The sequence below is a fragment of the Aythya ferina genome (genome assembly GCF_964211825.1).
Source record: "Aythya ferina genome assembly, chromosome: Z".
NCBI classification, from domain to species: Eukaryota; Metazoa; Chordata; class Aves; order Anseriformes; family Anatidae; genus Aythya; species Aythya ferina.
Window position 1 is genome coordinate 77,104,621 of NC_140299.1, and position 21,733 is coordinate 77,126,353.

At 37.4% G+C, this 21,733-nt stretch overlaps 1 protein-coding gene across 1 annotated transcript in view; it reads right to left on the reverse strand.

The window, feature by feature from the left end:
- Nucleotides 1–21,733, reverse strand: part of RASGRF2 (Ras protein specific guanine nucleotide releasing factor 2) — a 153,401-nt gene that overhangs the window by 23,630 nt on the left and 108,038 nt on the right. Inside the window, exons 18-20 of the mRNA XM_084505164.1 lie at nucleotides 21,004–21,110; nucleotides 9,090–9,202; nucleotides 209–269 (exon numbers count right to left, since the gene is read on the reverse strand). Coding sequence (XP_084361290.1) covers nucleotides 209–269; nucleotides 9,090–9,202; nucleotides 21,004–21,110 — 281 coding nt within the window. The remainder of the gene's footprint in view (nucleotides 1–208; nucleotides 270–9,089; nucleotides 9,203–21,003; nucleotides 21,111–21,733) is intronic.

Below are 21,733 nucleotides of genomic sequence, written 5' to 3' on the forward strand. Positions count from 1 at the left end.
TCTCTCCCCCATCCCAGAGAGGGAGGGGGGAGGGTGAGCGAATGGCTGTGTGGTGTTTAGCTGCCAACTGGGTTAAACCACAACACTAATATAAAAGAATAGTATTTCTGTCCAGAGTTGTAAAGGTACAGAAGTGATACATTTTAGTGACTCAAACATGCAACATTCCTACAGGAATATTTATGTGTAAATTTCAAGATGAACTTACCATTTGAATTATATCCTCTATTTTTAAATGGTTATCATCTTGATCATCCTGAGAAAGAGCCCTGAAAAATTAAGCAGCAGAACATCCTATATAAACAAAAGTATCTATGGTTATGAGAACTGTTACCACTGACAGGCAATCATGCTTACCTAAAATAAATCTTTAAACTGCAATCAAAGATGTAAATAAATAAGAAAGTCTTGCAACTAAAAAATTAATTTATTGTTTTAAATAAAAGGTATAAAACGGCACAACATCACAGTCGTGTAAATGCCTGCTATGGAGGCTTAAAAACTCTGAGGTAAGAACAATATATACTGTAGGATGGTCAATGACAATACACTGTTACTAACTACGGTACTCATTTGCTGATTACAGTGATATGGTCCCACATCGATCCCACTTTGACTTTAGCACTATGAAGTATGGTGGACAGTGAAAAAATACCCTTTTAAAAAATAGACCTCAAAAATACAACACAATAATGAAAATATTTAATCAGTAGTTCTCCACGTTGAATAATCCTAAAAAACCTGAAGGCGTGTGTTTGTGTGTGTGCAGAAATTAGATTCTTTGATTTTTTAATATTATACTAAATGATATTTTTGGGACATGTTTGGAAAATCAACATTTGAGAAGACAGTACAATAGGCATGCATGGAAGAGTGATTCACAGGAAAGTGTTTATTGGCACTACACTGTCCTATTCTTTGACCTACACAAAGAGCTCTGAGCGTAGAAATATACAACAAACAACAACAAGGTTTTATGTGTAGCAAATGTGTGATTTGCTTTCAGCAACAGAAGTGTTAATCTATGTTTTTAATTCTCCTATAGAAAATCTGTGATTATTATCCTGTGGTTGTTTCAGAGTAATGGGTCAAAGACGAAGCCATCAGAAGGTGTAAGTATTTACTTAAGCCCGTCTTCTTTGAAGTAATAACGTTGTACATCATTCTAAGATCTTATTCCTTCTTTTTCTGTGTGCTATTTAACCTGCAAACAAAAGGTCTCAATGCTGAACATTTGGCTCAATGAGTCCTCAGTCTTGGGAAAGTCCTGTCTGAAAGGATTTCAGAGATTTCATATTATAACATAATATTCTTGAAAAAAAAAAAGGCAGGTGACATCTCAAATTTCAAGAATATTGTATATAAACCACAGGCAATCTGAAAATTTCAGTTGGATTACTATGGCTAGTCTTGAACACCATAGTATGACAAAAACAACATGGTATGAGTATAGGTCAAAAAGACTGATACAACATTTGGAAAATACAGACTCAAAGAAAACTTGAATAGACTGGATTTATATAATATAGGAAAGAGAAGATTTATGGAGAAAGAACATTATGCCAGCATGTAAGAGACTGCCTATAACTACACCAACAATAGTGCAAGAAGTTGCCGGACAGATTTGGTTTAAGAAACATGTTCAACTTTCCACCTAGAATACGAAAGCTCTGAAACAAGTTCTCTGCAAGTCATATAATGCCTATTAATGCCATTTTCAAGGAGAGTTTAGATAACTATTTTCAAAGAGGATCCAGTTCCATTAATCATTCTATAAAGTAGAGCAACTCAACAAAATATTTTCTTGTTGTCCCTCCAATCCCTTGTTTTTGCACTTTGTAGAAAATGACTTTACATGTAGCATTTGGGAAAGTGTTAAGGGATTATATTGCCTGGAGTCTTTAGCAGTGAGTGTAAAATACAGAATTTGTACTATGTGGGTGGAGGAAGCATCAATGCTTAGTACACTAGGTTCTTCTATTGTGTGCTGCTGTTGGTTCATTTTGGTTTTCTGAATTGAAGGACTAAATTAAAATCAAATGGAGATACATGTAGAAAGAACCTAAGAATCCTCCTTGCCTTCATTTCATCTTCATCACATCCAGACAAAATGCCCATTTCATCATGAGACTTGGAAATGTCTTAGGTCTAATGGGCAAACCATGCAGTGTCTTGAATGTCTACTTCTTCAGGAGAACCCTAAGTTTCTTCTCCACAAAACAACTCTTTGCAGCCTCAGTAACTGTAAATAGACTGCCAATCTGTGTTTCCTTAGCAGCTTGTTTTGTGCTGTGTCTCATGACTGACTGCCTGCAGAAAAATACTGTTCAGAATGCGGCAAGACTACGTGTCTTCCTGGCAATAAAAAAATAGAGGGCTTGCCCTTCTGCCCCAAATATTCTCCATGATTTTGTAAACTCATACTTTGGGTTCCTTATAACTTTTTGTAGGTTAGACTTCTCATCTTTGATACAGAAAAGATTGTATTTGCTTAATAGAAAATAAAGTAAGAACCATGAGAAAAAAAAAAAAAAAACACTTAACTTTCCCCCTTCTTTGCTTACTGATACTCTTTTCTATGACATACAGTATTTTATATAGACTTCTAATCCCTTGCTCTGTAGAGATGACATGCTTTTTCTCTGACACAGTATTCTTACGAAAAAAATATTTTATCCATAAATAATCTACATTTACTCCTTCAAAGGACAGCATATCTTTCTGGACTGGACAAAAGTACTTCTTAATATCATCAATAGTAGCTTCCACTTCAGTCTGCACAGTTGCTGGCCTAGTGGTATTATAAAACATTTAGTTTTGATAGAGGTTTAAGAGGATATGCTGAGCTCCTCAGTTCTTCTTGGGCAGTTCCCATCAGTAGTCTCCTGGAAGTCATGTGAGAAGCTCAGGTTCATGTGAAAAGGGCTATGAGAGAAAGTTAAAGTAAGGAAACAGTCTGCATGACTATTAAACAGCACTCCTCTCAGTGGGACTGAATGGAGTAACAACATTCTTACAAATAAAGGAAATAAATTTATAAGAAATAACTTTCTAACTCTTCCACTTCACATCTGGGATGAGAATTTTCTCTCTCATTTGATCTATTCTTCATGCTTGACCAGTCCAAAAGTTAAAATGTTTTTCACATAAAGCACTAAAATCTGTTCCAAACTATTACACAGGATAGAGTATCAGTCATCTATCAAATTTTGAACCCCACATATTCCTTGATTCCCTTTACAGAAGAAGATGAAGGAGGAACTGTTTCTTGCACCTCTCTTTTTCCACACAAGGGATTATTTATCAACCAAAGTTATTCACTGCAGTTCAGTCTCAACCTTACACCTTTCTGGTCCACCATCACTGAAATTCTGTGTAGATTTCAGGAATTACTGAACAAGACTGATCAAATCTCAAGCACAACATACTTCAGTATGTTTGCCTAACTTTCAAAAATAATTTGAAGAAAGAGAAAAGAAGCTTTTACCCTGCAGAGAAACCTCATAAGTCCATTCACCAAAATTCTCTTAATGCAAGAAATACCAGCTGTTCTCTCTAATGACTCAGGAAGGCATGAACTAGTTCAGTATCTCTCATAAACACTTCCTTTGCCATTCTGTTTCTGTACTGCCTCTTTCCCAGAGCTTACCATAATGTTTTTGGAGTATAAATCAACCTTTCCTCCTCTAATCTCTGTTAACAAATATGATTAAAAGGCACTGATTTTCCAGGAAAAAAAATATACATGCATATACACACATACACTCACAGGCTGGGCCAGTTTCTAAAAGAAGACACTTGTGTCCAAAATCAAGGAGATAGTCTATGGCATATACTTATATGCAGGCTCTAAAAGTATCTGAACAACGAGTTTACAGTAAGAAAAGCTTTTCTTAATTTCACTCTGCATTCCTCTACATTTTCGAGTAAAGAAACACAGGGAAGCAAAGACCTATAGTGAGGGCTGACTGACAAACACCAACTGCTACACATATTTTGATATGCCAGCACTTTTCAGATGTAAAAGCAGACAGTAAGCACCTCTTCAGAGCAACTAAAAAGCCTGTTTTATGACACACTTAGCATTGGATGAATTACTATTTTCATGAGGGGTATGTTCACTGGCTCACCCCCAATTTTATGTTTCCATCCTGACCCAGGGAAGACTTTTGAATGGAAGTTTCATCAAAACCTTCAGTCCTCACGCATCTATGCTTTCACATACAAAATATGATGCCAAAAACCTTCATGATTTGAAATAAAAACTCTTCAGTAAAAACTCTTCTAATTTATATTCTTCCTTTAAGTAACATCAGTTGAGATCCCTCCACCTAGAAGAAAACCATACAGGTAACAGCTTTCCATGGAGGGTAATGTGGCGGTGATGAATTAAGAAGCATTTCTCCAAAACAGACATTACTACTTGAGCCAGAAGAGAAACACAATACCTGTGAACACCTCTACAAATCTCTAAAACAAGACAGACTCTAGATAACCTACCTTTAAGACATCTAGGATGGAATTCAGATCCTACTCAAGTCAGTGCCTATATCCTCTAATTGTCAGAGAAAGCAAGGTGTCATGATCTCCAGAGAAGTCCACATGCCTAAGTTCATACCACTTTTGGACAGAATCACCATCTCTCTCAACAGGCAATTACTTTGGAAGGAGTGCTTCATTAGCTGCCTACAGCTTGTTTATAGCTAGGTCTTTCAGGTAGAGTGGGTCCCACCACAGCATTTTTTTTAAGTCAGTGCTAAGAGGAAATCCCGTTTCCCCTCATCTTGTCAGTATAACCTATGCCTATGAACAGGTCAAGGAACTCATAAAATATTTTTTTTCCATTACAGGCCTCCTCTTAATGTTCAGAACATTGACTATAATATGGCATGTTGGCAGATGATAGAAAATCTGTAATCTGATGTAGATAAAACACATAATGACAATATGAGAAATAAATACTCTGGTGTTCAACACAGTACTTCTTTACAATGTGTCAGTGCAGTATGGGAGCATTTGCTTAAAATTCAGCAACTTTTATTCAAGTTCAACAGTCTTGGTTATACCTACTACAAGAAAGAGTAATCTTCAGAGACATGCAATAGAGAAAAATATCCAAGTTAAGTGCTTCCCTTGACCTACTTCGACAACCAGACATGGTACCACAGAAGGCATCAGACAGTAATGCTAGGAGAAGGAACCATTTCTGTGTTACTGGGTCCGCTTTTTGCACCAAAAGTACCTCTGTGTTTAGTGCTTATATATTTGTGCACAGTGTAAAAACAAAGAAAACTATGTTCATCTGGCACTATAGAAAGCCTGGTACCCACTTGGTTCATACAATTACATTATCAGATAGGATGCAGGCATGTGGATACTGTCTCTTCTTCATCTGTTGGTTTGTCGTTCTTCATGAAATCTGTTCCAGAATTGAGCAAGCGCATTTTCAACCTGCCAGAAAAGCCAAACCTTCCTGACTGAAACTATTACTCAATTTTATATTTGGGGATTTAAAAAGTTAAGTGTTAAAAGAACAGTCTGGAGTTGGCTTGACCTGTGAATCCACTAATGAGCTGAGAAGCCAGTGTATCAGAGGGAGTCTTGTCTTGCTGCTCACTGCTCCTGAGGTCATGCCTGCAGTGGCAGCCAGAAGTGTGTGTTCATTCTCCACGCTTAGGACTACCAACATGATCATCTTTTTAATGTTATAAATACTTTTCCTTTAATAACATTCAATACAAATGAAGACTTGTGGAAGAGTAAAGGAATGTGCACCCCTGCGTCATTACCACAGATCTACAGTTACACATGAAAAACTCCATTTAATTGCAGATTATTTCTGAAGTCCTATAATTTCCTCTTCTCAGTTAACTATATAGCCTTGCTGAGAACATATCTTTGGGAGTAACTACAGTACTTTTCAAAAGCTTGGAAACTACTCTTAATTACCATACAGCCCATTTTGCTGAGGTGATTTAAGAATCAGAGTTCCCCCTTACAGTGAAAGGGTGAGATATATGACACATCTGTGTATTTCATCTTGGCTGAATGGTTTTCATCCAAAGTCAGAATTGCTCCTTTATGTTCTTTCTCATAAGGTCACCAAAGCAGTTCCATTCCTGGAGAATTACTTTCTCTTGATCAGATGACTTAACAAAATTTCATGTGTCTGACAAACAACTGACTCCTGTGTGGCTGGAGAGAGCACCCAAGAACTTTAGATTTTTTTTATTCAGTGTTAAGTCTTTGGGGCAGTATTTTTTAAGTCCTAACATTTTTAACTTGAAGATTACAGCCTCAGGTATTATTTACTACAGCTTAACAGCAGTTTACATTATGAAGGTTGTATTTATGCAACAGCTTCCACCTGAAATTTTATTCATGCAACAACTTTTATTTGAAAGTTTATGAGCAGTTTGTACAAATAAAAAGCACAGAGATTATGACACAGGAGAAACTTCAGCTGCTACAGAAACATGGTTACCACAGAGAATGGAACACAGCAGGTTTTGGAGCCCTTGAGGCAACAACGCTGTGTCACTGATGTATATTGGACTTTGACTAACAACTTTTATTTATTTATTTATTTATTTTAGGAACATTCAACATACAAGTGTTGCATATACATTAACAACATCATTGAAAAGTAATGCAGGACTACTAAAAAGCACTGTTAGCCAAGGCTTGAATTTCATACCTCATTTTGAAGGAAATCAACATTCATGCCACATTGAGTCAAAAGGATCAGTTCTGTATGCTGAGCCACCGATGGCTCTTTTTTCTAGTGAAAGTTTCTGGTACGTAAACAAATACTTGCAACTCTATGACCAAACCTACAATCAAACTACTTTATTTGAAAAGTCTGACAGGATTACAGTGTCCAGCTGCAAACCCTGATCAAAGATGGCTTTGTTGAGGGTCTTATCTCAAGAAATTTTCATTCTCTACCTATCTTTCCAACAGAAACTCCCACTGAGACCTCAAATATGTCATTGGTTTTACTTTCCTGCTTGTAAAGTGCCTAAGTATTTACAGAAATATTGTGAGGATAATGGCTACAAAAGAAGGATTTTAAAAACACAATATGTTCTACAAAATATTTCAAATTAGTGAATTTTTAGTTAACTTTTAGTTCAATATCTGTGACTATATTTTTCATTTTTACTAAAATTTTAATTTCTACTCCTTTTTTCTTTTACTTCTAAATATTTCTCAGTTAAAAAAAAAAAACTTTCAAAATATTTACTTCTTAAAGAATTTAACTTTTTTCTTTTTCACAAAAGAAACCCTTTAAAATTCTCAGAATTGCCGAAAATTCAGTCTTCATTAAAATAGAAGTATCAGTGGAAATATCAGATTAACTGTGTTTGCTAGCATATACAGTGAGATAAGATACTAAAGTAGTAAGTGTTAAAAGCAAAGTGATGAAAAACAATACCTCACATTTCATAGAACAGCAGTAACAGGATGCAACTGGGGGCAGCTTGCAATTTAAAAATAATTACTAAAGTTGCATTTGTTGATGCAACACTTAATGGAAAATGACTAAATCAAAACTGGACAGAGAAAATTGTAAAAAAAAAATGTATGCTTAAAGGCCTATAAATCTGTTCTATTACTGTGCAAGAAACAATCAATCTACATTTGTTTCAGACTTATTTTCTTAAGAAGCTAAAGGTCTTAAGGCTAACTTTTCCCACTGTGAGCAATCTGACAGAAACTTTGCTATCAGAGGTATTACTAAAACCCGCTACACTGTAACATAACTAATCCTTTTTTGTTCTTCTTGTTATTTCTTCCAAAGAAATATGTGACATTAACTTAAAAAAAAAAAAAAACTTTGAATAACAGCACATACAGTGTAATTAACAAAAAGGCTTATTTCTATGTAGAAACTAAGTAGGATCCTATTAACATGAACTGCTTATATTAAGAGCTTATTTTTGTTTCTTATCCTTTATTTGATATTTTCCCCTCAGGTGAACAACTTCTTCTTATTCTGACATTCCTTTTCATACAAGCATCCAGTGAGGAAACCTGTCAAATGTTCTTAGAAAATTCAGACACATTACATTTATTGCACCCTAGTTGCCTTTCCAGCAGAATACTTACAAAAATACTATGCATGTCACAGCTTCATCTGTGCTTTTCATCACGTCTTGTTTTAAGCACTGCCTGGTCTTTAAATGCATATTTTTCTTCAGTAATATAGCATAACTTACATGGAAATCAGTTACCATAAAACATTCACACTTACTAGAATGAATTATTTTCACTGATAAATGCATGCAAGGCTTTGCTTTTGGAACAACTAGACACTCAATTCTGTAACACCAACTCTAAGTGATAAAGAATTTGAACCCCAAGGTAAATAATTCCAGTTATACGGAAACTTAAAGATCTTTTATTTCATGGCACTAATTACATAATAATTCCTCTCTGTAAGCTACCCAAGGAAGTTAAGACACAGCTGTCAACACAAAGGAAAGTGCAAGCACGGTCTAGTGACTATGTCATGGCACATTAGACTATCAACAGCCTCTCAAGAGCTTAGCAGCATGAAGTGCTCATTACTAAGATAGGAGTTCTTCACGATATTATAGTGAATGGTCTTGTTGCTTTATTGGGCAGCATTTTTTCCCCACCACATAAACACTGAACCAATGGCTGGCAGATTTTTTTTTAAGAGAATTTTCTGAATGAAACTTAAACCATGCTCTGACACTTGATGGATGTCCAGACTAAAAAAGTTACAAGGGAATTTTAAAACATTCCAAATAACAGACATAGCTAAGTTTTCCTTAATCCATTTTGAAGACATCTAAACTTTTTGTTAATTATTCTTTAGTCCCTATTGTGCAATTTTTACTGTATACTTAGCTGTAATCACTACAATTTAACCTGAAAACATGCTATATTTTGCTGCTGGATGAAGTGCTTCAAAGTTGGTCTATTTTACAGCTAATAAAAAACTTCACAATCCTTCAAAATCAAATAATCTGGAGAAAAGCCCTGTGAATTCTATGATACATGTTCTCCTATCTATTTCACATACCACACATAAACAGATTATTTAGAAACACATTTACCTCAGTATATTTGCAGTAGCCTTCCTTTCTTGTGGTAGAAGGTCGGGGTCTCTTAAAACTTCTTCCAGCAAATTTAACACATTCATTTTCAACTCATTATTTAGCTCAAAATCCTGCAAAGGAAAATAATTTTACTTCCTTTTGTTTTAACAATACTCATCAAGCAATTGAAAAGATAGTTTTTTGAGTTTTGTCTATTCCATCTGGTAAGAAAATATTTAATGAAACTTGGAAAACTGTTGTAGTGAGCAGGCTACATGTGTGGTAACCTGAAAGGCTACTATTTATCTAATTTTCCAACCCTTACTTTGTGGAACTGGGCAAATCACTTAACCTTTTTGCTCTGAATTTAGGAAAACATCTCACCAGTATCCACAATGTGCCTTATCCTCTATTGTCCTGTGATGACTATAAAAGTGGAAAAACAGAAAAGCAGAGAGGACTGCGTAGCAAGGTTGTGTGGTGCAATTGCCTAAAGTAGGAAAATAAAACTAACATTCACATTTTAAAGAAAATGTACAACATTGAAGAGGCTTTTATGGTAGGGTGTAGCTGCATTACCTGAACTCCACCTAAAAGATAGAAAATAATATAAATTGGCCTAAGAGAGAGGGGATGTCAGGGAAGATACCACTGTCAGGGGAGACACCGTCCCGAGGTCCTCCTGACCCCTGGGATCAGCTGATGGGCTGAGCCTCTCTTCCCCCCCACTGGACACCGCTGTGTGTGATCTGAACACTTGATTGTACTGTGTGTCTCCACAGAAACTTAGAAATCTCTGTAGAGTCTTTGTGCCTCTTAATGCATTAATTTCCAGGCTGTGCACCTGTGTATTTCATGCATGCTAGCTTGCTTTTGCAGACAGTAACTATTGCCAGCAATCCAAAGAACCTGTGTACCTGTTGCTGTAATAAATTGCACTTAACTGCATTGTTCCTAGCCGTGATAGTTCTCACTGAACACGACTAGAGTAAGTGCAGTTATATGTTATTGGTGAATCGTGACCGTGGTTGTTCAGTGCTCTGAATCCCACCAGACCCATATCGGTTAATGGGTTATTGGTGAATCTGTGACTGTGATAGTTCAGTACCCTGACTCTGATCAGATCCGTAACAGTTAATTGGCTATACCCCTTAACGCAACAGGGTGGACACAGGTTTTTTTTTTCCACTATTTTACAGAGTTTTCCTATTTACCTACTTCCCCCTCTGCTATTTCTTCTTCCATAATCCTCTTTTTGGAAAGGTCTGCTTTTTATTTGATGTAGTGGATTATTCAACCTATATAAGCATGATAAATCAGACCAGTGTTCTCTGGTACTGCACTTAAGAGTTCTGGCATTTTAATTATTTCTAAGGCTGACTAATACCTTACACAGGATCACCACTCAAAAACAGAAACAGACAACAATTTATGTTGATACCTGATAGTGGATAAAATCAAATATTAGAACAATGTACAAATTTTAAGGTAGGAACTTAGAGTTAAGTATTGGAGCAGACTCCACGAAGACTTGGATTTAGCTCAAAGCTAGTATTTGGGTAATGAAACTAAACACCAAGTCTTTGCTAATCCAGTGCATCTGTAGGTTTTCCTTCATAACCCACAGCTACTTGCAAGTAAGACTATGTTTGCGGCAAGCCCCTGCTCGTTTCCATGGGAACAGAAGCAGAGCCAGCAATAAAGTTACCAAAACTGGGGAATATTTGGCACCTCTGTACAGGGGCTGTATATTTTGTTTTCCCAAAGAACCAGATACCTCCCCTTATGTTGCAATAGACTCCTAAATTGGCAGAATTTCTGGAGCTCTGTCCATCTCCCTGGAAGGGAAAGAGTCAAATGCCTCTAGGGAGAATCATGTCTGGTAGACACACATCATCACACCATCCATCTCACTTAAGTGGATGCACCATAGTGCACCCGAAGTCACACAGGAAGGTGATGCTTAGTTTAGAAAAGCACTGAAATACTGACACTAGGAGGATACATGTTCATTAAGGACGGTGGTGCCCCAATCATTCTGACAGGGCTTTTTGAGGAAGCTTAGTGTTCAAACTGGCAGCATGAGGTGAGGGATTAGGCTGCCTTCTTGCCCACAAATGCCCTGCTGCTCTTCCTCAGTAAAGACCTGGGCATTCCTCCACTTAAAAGTATCCCCTTTTGAGTTTTCAAAAGTCTCCTCACTTTTACAAGAGCTAATTCACATTCTGAAACCAGCTAGTATTTGTGTATTAGTCCTTCATGATGTTTGTTCATATTGGAAGATTTGTGGTTGTTTTTTGTCTGTTTGGTGGCATTCTTTTTAAAACAAAGTGCAAGTTGCTTCTCAAAATGTAAGGAGAAAACACAATGAAAAAAGGTGGAATTCAAAAGACAATTGGGAAGCTAATCTATTTTTACAGCTGAAGTTAGGGATATACAGAATCCCAAGATGCTAACATGATGAGCAATGGCTAAAAAAATCTATGGAAATCAATTTCACAATATTTAAATCTTTGTAGAAAGTTTAACCTTGGAATTACAAAACCACACCAAAATACTTAGCTATCAATTCTTAACTTTATAGATAAATATCCGTTATATTTGCATAGAGAGATAACTATCAGATAACTAACAGGTAATTGTTATATGCGTATATTATAGCTACCTCTATTAGGGTCATTATTTTTGAATATATACTTACTTATTACGTAAATATGTCTATTTATACTATTGGTACATACAGACCGAAATATAGATACCAATACGTATAGATATACTGTATATGTGTATGTCATATATCTACATATAATTTTAGAGTACTCGTGACATTCTTCATCTGTTGTTATCACCTGTTAACACGTTTCCCTAATTCTTCAGCTCTTCTGATCTGAAAGTCTCCCATCTTGCCAACAGCAACAAAACGCTGCCACCATCCCCCAGCACAAGGCAGACTGCAGCACCCAGCAGTCCTGGCAGAAGCAAACAGGCTCCCAACTTTTTGCTGAGTAGAAGTGAAGGCTGAGTAAAGCTGCTATACTCACTTACATTTAAATGGCTGCATGTGTCAGAATTTGGACTATCCCAACATTCAAGGAAAATTTTCACTGAAATTTACATATCACAGAAAGAATACAGTCAGACAAGAAGTTCTAAATTTTCCCACATGCATTTTTTGATTTGATAATCCTTCATGAAAGGGTACATACCTCTAGTATATTTTAGAGTCCATATTAACCTAACGATTTCTGGGGTTTATTTAGATTTCTATTTGGCTCAAAAATAAAAATTATTTAAAATTTTGGTGCAAAAATTCAAGTTCTATTTGTAAGTCCATTATTGTCGGTGATGAGAAAAGGTATTTATTTAATATATACAGTACAAAATCACTTATGAAATGTGCAAATATAGAAAAAATGACAGCAGATTAGTTAAGTGAGAAAGCTGCCCTGGAGTCACCTGGAATAAGAATATGATGTATGAAGTTCTTCACTGATCAAAAGCATTGTACACAAGGTTCAGCACCATTTATCAAAGTTTCCAGCAGTAGAGCAGTGTGGCAACAGGGGGAAATTTATTCATTTTGCTGACACCCACCTGCATTATGAAAGCAAAAGCCTCCTGTCCTGGTTTGGTTAGGACAGATAATTTTCTTCATAGTAGCTGGTATAATGTTATCTTTGAAATTTTTGATGAAAGTGGTGCTGATAACACACACACGTTTTTATTGTTGCAGAGCAGTGCTTTCATTAAGCCAAGAATTTTCCATCTCCTCACACTGTCCTGCGAGCAAGGAGGCTGGGGGTGCAGCAGGAGCTGGGAGGGGACAGAAGCAGGACAGACGACCCCAACTGGCCATGAATGCTGAAAGCGATGCTGATAACACACCCATGTTTTAATTGCTGCTTAGTGGGGTAAAAAACACAACACCTCCTTTACAGCTACAGAGCTAAGTCAGTAAGATTATATTTCAAGCAGATTCACAGCCAGCCTGTTGATGGGTACCATCCACTGGACTGGACAGTACTGTTCTCTTTAGAAAGTGCTTGCACATTCTCTCGCCAGGAGGAGCTCAAAAAGCTGTTCTGCAGTATGAGCAGTGTTTCAGAAGCAACCTATCCAGCTGAGTCAAAAATTAAAAAATAAAATAAAATAAAATAAAATAAAATAAAATAAAATAAAATAAAATAAAATAAAATAAAATAAAATAAAATGAAATAAAATAAAATGAAATAAAGGGGATGATGGATTTGGAATCACTGCACAACAAGACAGACTGCAATGATGGCAGCAGAAAGTGAGAAAAACAGAACTTAGCTGAGCCAACGAGGTTCAACAACAAATTTACTGTAGTAAATCTGTACTACAGGTGATTATACAGAGAATGTAATTTTCAAGTTTTGTAATAGGTTCAGTGAAACCCCCAAACATTTTCCGCTCCTCTTTCTTTAAATTTTCTTCAGTGAGAGGAAACATTCTTCATTTAAACAAGGTGAGGAAACTTGAATAACCCCAGGCAAACAAAAGGGAGCTAAAACCTGAGAACTTAATTTATTTGGAAAATATTTTGAGTATTTCAGTCACAGTCATAAGGACTACAAAGGATACCAGGAAGGAGGGAATGCAGGAGCAAGAAAGGGGAGGGGACAGAACTGTATATGGAGGCATCATGAAGAAAGTCTAAAGGGAACCATTTCACAGAATAATATTATCCAACTGCAGTGTAACTCTACATCCAAACTGTAAAGATAATTTAAGTTCAGCTTGCAAAATAGACCCAAGACTTCAACTTCTTGGGCATCTGTTTACAAGGCATTAAAAATAAATAAATAAAAGGCAGATTGGCTTCAGAAGCCTATGATTGCCACGTGAAGAGAAGGAGGAGGAGTACAAGTTGTCAGGATAATTGTAATTCTACACCCTCATGACAGTCTTTGCTGAATAGATTTGGACTAATTGTATTAGTTTCTCACTACTTTTTTATTCTGATTTTCTGTTACATAACATTACGCCCTGAGACGTCGCATGAGAAGTTCTCCCAGGAGATCTGCAGGTACACCTGGCTCACCAGGACGTGCCAGCTGCCCAAGCATCACACCTAAAGTGTACAGGACTCTGTGATAATCAGAGACGGACAGAAAACTCTAATCCGCTCACCAAGAATGCCTCCCAAGCTGGAAGCCTTTTTACATGCAGGGAAGAAAAAAAACCTGACTGCTTTCCAATTCAGATTTCCAATGCTGGCACATACAACCCATGGTGTTTCCACAGACTCTCCCAGACGTAGTTGATATTCACACTATGAGCAAGAAAATCAATGCACTGAAATCTTTTCCCTGCCACTTCCCTTCATCCTGTGAATAGCTATATGGTTAGGATCTTTCAGTCCGTAAGTGACAAACAAGAGAAACTGAGGAGAGATGTGTTTGAAGGAAATGGGGAAAGCAGAAAAGACAAACATGTAGAAAGAAAAGAAGTGGTCACATTTCTAAAATGCAAGATGAATTAACCAGAGAGGTACCAAATAAGAAGAAATGTCAGTGAGGACAGGAATTATATATTACAGTGAGACTATTGTACTATGGCTGTACAATGGGAAAATTTTGAGAGGCATCTGGAAGAGAAAAAGCTCCGGTGGAGAGGAAGGAGGAATTAATTACTGAAGGGAGAAGTAAAACATAATGAAGGATTAAAAATACCAGATGTGAAAGAGAGAGGAAACTACATGTACAGCTGAAGTCAAGGTTTGGATGCCTCTAAGAGTACTCACACAATGTGGAGATACTGCGTGCAGACTCAATGTCCTCTGCCCCCATTTCCAGCAGCAAGCTGAAAATAGCAGATGGGCACAGACATTGAGAAAGACCAGCACTGCTGCTGGCTATAACTGATTACTTTAAAGTGACGGGCTAATGATAAAACCCTGCTGGGAGCCCAGCACTGGAGATGACCAGGAGGGGAGAGAGATCTATGGAAAGACTGTTTACAATGAAATTGGTATATTTTCAAATAGATGGATTTTGCCTTACGATTTTAATATATCTGCTCTTATGCCAAAGTGTAAACAGATCGTCACTTCAATGACATCAGTGGAATAACTCTTAATCTTCTATACAGAAGATCACATTCTATCACAGTTTACTGGAATTACTCCAGTGATGCAGTCCTCTACAACGGTATTTCATTTTCCAGCGTAAAAGCACAAATACTGCATACAGTTGTGCTACAGGAGATTTTCATATCTTCACTTCCAACAAAACATTTATACATTTGGAAAATAAAAAGATAAAAGATATTAAAATTGGCTTTCAAGAAAAATTCATCCCTGAACTACTCCTAGTTTATTTCAGAAAGCAATCAAAGGACTGCACCTTCGTCTTCTAGTTAGTTTCAAGTGCAAAGAAACAACCGTCATTTGGGGAAGAGTGCCAGTCCTGATTCCATGGTATCAGTGCTAGCCTGTCACTCCAGATTGAACACAATTAGTACCAAAGTACAAGCTATGTTAAAAGCATGACTGAGTAATTCTCAGTGCATACAATAAAAACCTTTCATTATCCAAGCACTGTGTAACTTGGTAGTATGAAGAAACCTTGCAAGAATAATCTAGCTACAAGGTATTGTCAGATTAAAGTATTCAGGACTGGTGGGAAATATGACATCTCTGCCTGTAAGTTCTAGGACTTAGTACATGTAAGAGCTTTGCAGGAAGACCTCAGTGAGGAAGGATCTGTCAGGCTCCAGCACAAGCACGAGCAGTGTACCTCTAATTAGTCTGACTGACTGCAAGCCTGGCTACCGTTCTGAGGGTGACTCACGCTCTCTAAAGGGTCATGGAAAATCAAACCTTTACGCTTCTGCTACATTTGGACAGACCATAGCAACAATTAAGTACATTGCTACTGAATATGCATGTATATTCTGCACATGGAGGAAACTGACGCAAACTTTCTTTACTGAGTGACCAAAAAGTGAATTGGAAGGTTTGCTTATGGTTCCCTTGCTCTGCCTCACCCTGTGGCAACCTCGTTGTTTCTTCAATCCACAATCTGTATTTTTACATGTCTTTATTTCAGGAAGAACCTCAGAAATTGCTGTTTAAAAACAGAGGTCTCAGGCCCTAAGGGTTTGTTTGATATGTAACTAGAATACAGAATATTGTACAGAAATCATTGTGTAAGTGTGATTTGTTCACATTTCTACAGTAAGCTCAGCTTTGCCAGGCATCATACTCATTACTTTATGCATTTAAACACAAGCCAAGTGGGGCTCATATGAATGACTTTTCATGTTATTTTTTGGTTCCGATATACAAAAGGGCATTGGCCAAATCACATGCAAAGATATACTAAAACCATTGGTGCCTAACTAGAATCATCTTTCTTGGACAATTTTCTGTACACAGACACCTTCCTTCCATCATCCCCAAATGATATCTGCAACTGTATTTGTAAAACCTTCTTTTGAAAACCCTTCACAGTTTAGTTGGCATGAACAAGAAAATGACTTGCAGGAGGTTATTTCACAGTTGGAGCAAGACAGGAGTCAGGCACCAAAATCATGACCTATACACTCAAAATTCAAGTCTTGGTCTGGTCCCCAGATCTTGTGGTAGCTTCATAACTCACTGACACTGTCTGGCAGCCATAGAGTTTGTAAGGGAGTTAAGATTTTCCAATTCATTCCAGCTGAGATCTTCAAGAGGCCAATGAGAGCAAGCACCCAGCTGTCACTCAAAACCGGGAAGCATGGAGAAGCCAGCCTCTCTTTCCTCATCAGCAGATGTGAAGCCTTTCTCTTTGGACAAGCTCCATTTCAATCTGCTTGTCACAGAAGCAGAAACACTTCATTTTGTATCTTCAAGTGTTTAGATAAAGGACAAGAAAGGACTGTTAAGGAAAACAAGGCTGCAAGACCTCACCAGGATAATGAAAATCATACAAGGAATTTCTCCTCTTTTTTCCCTTCCTACTTTTCCATCTCCGGCAGGAGTCAGTGGGAGTTTTAGCCTCAAAAGCCCTTTCCATTCTCATCAAAGCTGTCTTCAGAATGACTGTCTGCCTCAGCATTTGTGTTTTCATTGTTTACAACAGGAGAATCCTACGCTGTTCCTCTCAGTTACATTTTAAAAACAAAATGCAAACATGAACATTCTGCTGTTATTTTGGGCAAAAAGAAAGCTTTGTTGGCCTGTAGGTGTTTGAATTAAAAAGAGAAGAACGGGGAAAAAGGGGAGGTGATGAGAATGAAAAGAACAAAATGTAAATAAAAAATCTAGAAAACCTAAATAATCCATCATTCATACACATAATAAAAAGAAAAATAGCAATATGGGTTTGATTCCTCTTGCTCAGTGTGGTAAAAACAAAAAGTATGTGTCACATTATGCGAGAATGTTTTTTCCAAATTTTTATCTGTGCCTTGGGAGCTCCTAGAGACATTAATTAGTTCTTTCTGCCCTTCTGAAAGAGCTGCAAAATTGGCATCACTATATATTTACTCAGATTTTAAGTGAGGCTCCTACAGTGAATGACCCAGGTTTTACAAATAATGAATCCTTTTTCTAAGCATTATTTAGTATGATTTCAGGATAACACAACCGCTTTATGAAAGCATATCCTCTCTAAATAAGCTGAATTGTTAATTTTAATGATTTTGTTTTCTGCCCACAGACATGTTTTCATATTAAACACTGTCCATGCTCAGATAAATTTTTAAAAGCACATGCTTAAAAAAAAAATCAACCTAAATTATCCATAACTGTGGTTTTGACACAGTTGCAAGATACTGTAGAAAGCTAATTCATTCCACAGCCCAGCAAATGAAACATTTCCAAGACCCGTCCACGGACTGGATAGAGGAAAGTGAGGAAACACAAAGCTTTGAACCATTTGTTTGGACAGTATCTCTGTCCTTTGGTTCATGCACTAACCCTGACCCATGTTATTATGCTCTAGAGAGTAGCAGACTGCAGTAAGCCAAAGGGATCCAGAGGGAGGGATGGAGGGTAGGGGATGAGTAAGTGGGGTGATATATGTAAGTACACTTTAGACAGATGGTTGTACATTACTATCTTTACATTATACACATTTCTGAACATAGGTTGTATACTCTTATGGGACAGTACAGCATCTTATGTGCACATTGCACCGCAACACTATCAGTCAGTACAATAATTTAGGCAGACAGATAACTTGCAAATAGATTACTGTTATTGGTGGATCAGAGAGCACCAGAACTGAGATGCTGTTATGCTGCAAAGCTAGTCACATGCTGCAACAATAAACATGTCTGCAGCAGCATTTAGCACCTTCAAAGAAAAATTAAACAAAGCCCCACAATTTACCCATCTAATGTTTTTTCCATCTTTTTATCAAATTAATGAGGAAAGGGCACTTTGGCAGAGAAAAGTCTGGCAAAGTAGATCATCTTTTCCAGCAGCACAGACTAGTAATGATGACAAGGACCTAGGCACATCACAGGGAGAAGTCTATAGGGAAGTAGGAGAAACTTCTCCTCCAGAGGACAGAAATTGTATATTTGATGTTTGCAACAAGAGCAAGTTCAAAGCCAAGCAGAAAGAAAATGGTATCAGCAAAACATACTGAATTACAGGTTTATCTTTGAAAATCACAACTTTTGCCAACCTCTTCTTCTTTTAAGAAAATAAAACCTGCCCTTGATTGCTGATGAAGGTGAAGGATGTCTTAAATGCACTAAGTAGCCAGAGAATGATGCAAATACCTTAAAATGTGATAACGTTTTTGGATGATCTGTTGATCCCATAGAATTTTAGTACTGACATTGTTTCATTATTTTGTAAATCTAATAAGCATTTCTTCAGCACATACTAGCAGCTAAGAGTCCTCTGGCTTGCAGTTTGTGTTATTGTAGAAAGAGGCTCTGAGCTACTGCTCTCCCAGGACTATACATCTTTACAGCCAACATTTCATACTATTTGTCCAGAAAATAATTCTTCACTTGTCTTCCTTAAAGCAGTCCTGACCATGTATTTTTGTGGCAGAAACTAGTCAGTCATTTCTCTTTTCTTTAGGTCTTGTGTCCTTCATCTACCTCTAGTCTCTCAAGTAAACAACAAAAAAAGGTGATTACATGCTCCATTGCTGTAGCATTCATTACTTTATATGCAAAAGCCCCCACATTTTAAAATATTTGCTCTATTGTAATATTGGATTAAGAGAGCTAGGAAATTAATATCTGACAGCTTTGCCATGGAAAAAATAAAAGACAGTGAGTGACTGCAGAGACAAACAATAGCTTCCATTTTGACAATGCAGTGTTGAACTTTTACCCATTGCCATAGTTCTCTTAACCGTAGTTTTCAAAGAACACTAGTTGTGTAACATTCTGCAAAACATGCAAAGATACTCCGCCTGATTGCCAGGACTTCTCAAATGATGAAGAGACACTTGAGGCTTCGCAACTCCATCAGCCAGTTCCCTCAGGACCCTGGGATGCATGGCATTGGGCCCCATAGACTTGTACTTCATCTTCATCAGGTGCTCACGAACCTGCTCTTCACTTACAGTGGGAGGGACTTTGCTCCCCCAGCCCCTGCTTAGAGGTTCAGGGAAACAAGGGCTGTGGGATGTCTGACTGGCAGTGAAGACTGAGGCAAAGAACCTCATGAGTTCCTCAGTCTTTGCCGTGTCTGTCATTATCAGTTCTCCCTTCTCATTTATCAGAGAGTGAACAATCTACTTGGCCTGTCTTTTCTGGCCAATGTACCAGCAGAATCCCTTGTTACTTCTTGCTTCCCTTGCCATGCTCAGTTACATCTGTGCCTTGGCTTTCCTGATCCCATTCCTACACTTCTGAATGGCATCCTCATACTCTTCCCAGACCACATGCCCTTGCGTCCACTGCCTGTGCATTTCCTTTTTAAACTTCAGTTTAATTTGTTGTTGACAGTTAGTTAATCTAGACAAAAAACTGATGCCAACCATCATTTTCATAGGCACATTAATAAACCATCATTTAATTAGCATAGAGGGTCAGCTCAACTCATAGAACTAAATATTATTTATTGTGGCAGGGACACAATGAGGACGTACAGTACACTACAGTAACACAGAGCAGGAGTAATAGACTTCTGTCATTCCCACTACAGCTCAAGATTTTGCCATGAAGTGATTTTCATTTAATGGTAGCCAAACAGAGTTTGGTATAAAAACGTTATTTCCAATAACTCAAAATGTTTACTCACTTCATGATACCAGGAGAGGTTTTATCAACCTCTTCTTTGCCGTTCAGCCTCTCTAATACAGTTTTCTCATTTAGCCATTTCCTACTGGCTTAATCCTCTAGTAGACTTAACCTCTATGAAAATTACAAGGAAAAAAGGGAATTGAGTTTGACATAAGGGAGTGTTGCAGTCATCTGCGCAATAGACCCTGTTTTGATCGATGTTCTTGATTGCTAACATGGAGTGATAAAGTAGTCCGCAATTGCCACAATGTACCATCTATCCAAGGCTTGCAAATTTTCCCTGTACTTCCATAATGTTCTCTCAGTATCTTCCTCTTTCTTTCTGTCCCTTCTTCTGTCCTTCCCACATCGTGGTCTTCTACATGCATGCCAAAATCTTCCAACATTTGCCTCACCTAGCAGGACATCGCTGTACACAAAATTCTACTAGCTACTAGAGTGTGTAAGAGATTCACAGCCCTGTATGGGACTGTAGAGGGACCATCATGAAGGACAGGTGCATCTTGCTGGATATGCCTCAGAACAAACATATAAATATCTGCACACAAGCACAAGCATTTTGACACATTCAATAAAGGTAACTGAAATGAACAGACTCACAATATTTTGTAGAGAGAATCAAATCACATGAATTCCTTGAGTGGACTGAGGTCAGCTTGTATCTTTCCACAAATGTATTACAAATGGAGAGGATGAGTGAGAATACCTGAGAGTGCTTGGAGACCCAGTGACGCAAGACATTCAGGACACGATTTGTGGCTGCTCTGCGTATTATGAACTCTTTGTCACACATGCGTTCAGAATTGTTAAATCCTGTGAGGCAAAAACACACACAAGAATTAAAAAGTCAACAGAGGTACCAAATCAGGTTCTTCAAATACCTTGTTAATATCTTTGGTAAAATGAAGGCTCACAGCACATTAATAAGTAATAAAAGGAAAGAAACTTTTTTTTTTTTTTTTTAATAGGATCGTTTAGAGCACTGAAATTCTGCAAAATCAGTAAAATACAGACTTGCTCTTCACAACTAATAGAGACACTGACTTAGATCACTATTCAGTTTTAGAAAGATAAAGAATATTTCCTAGCATCATTAGACAGATCTCCATTTGCTACAAAAGAAAGTAACAATAAAAAACATGTCCAGACCAAAAACATACAGGGCCTGTAATCAAGCAGAGTACAGAAGGAAAGTGAGTATGATTTAGAAGAGGGAAAGCAGTAAAATTTAGAAGTGATAAAGAAACAGAGGAGGACAGTAGTTTAAATATGGTGGAGAAGAAGGTCAACACGAGGAGTGTTCCTTCATAAAAGCAGTATTGTACAGGCTTTACTAGTCAACAGAGCATGTTCAAATAAGCAGTTTATTTTTTTTTACCACTGGAGTGACAAGAAAGTGGGAAGGTATACAGAAAACACATTCACTGACTGAGCCG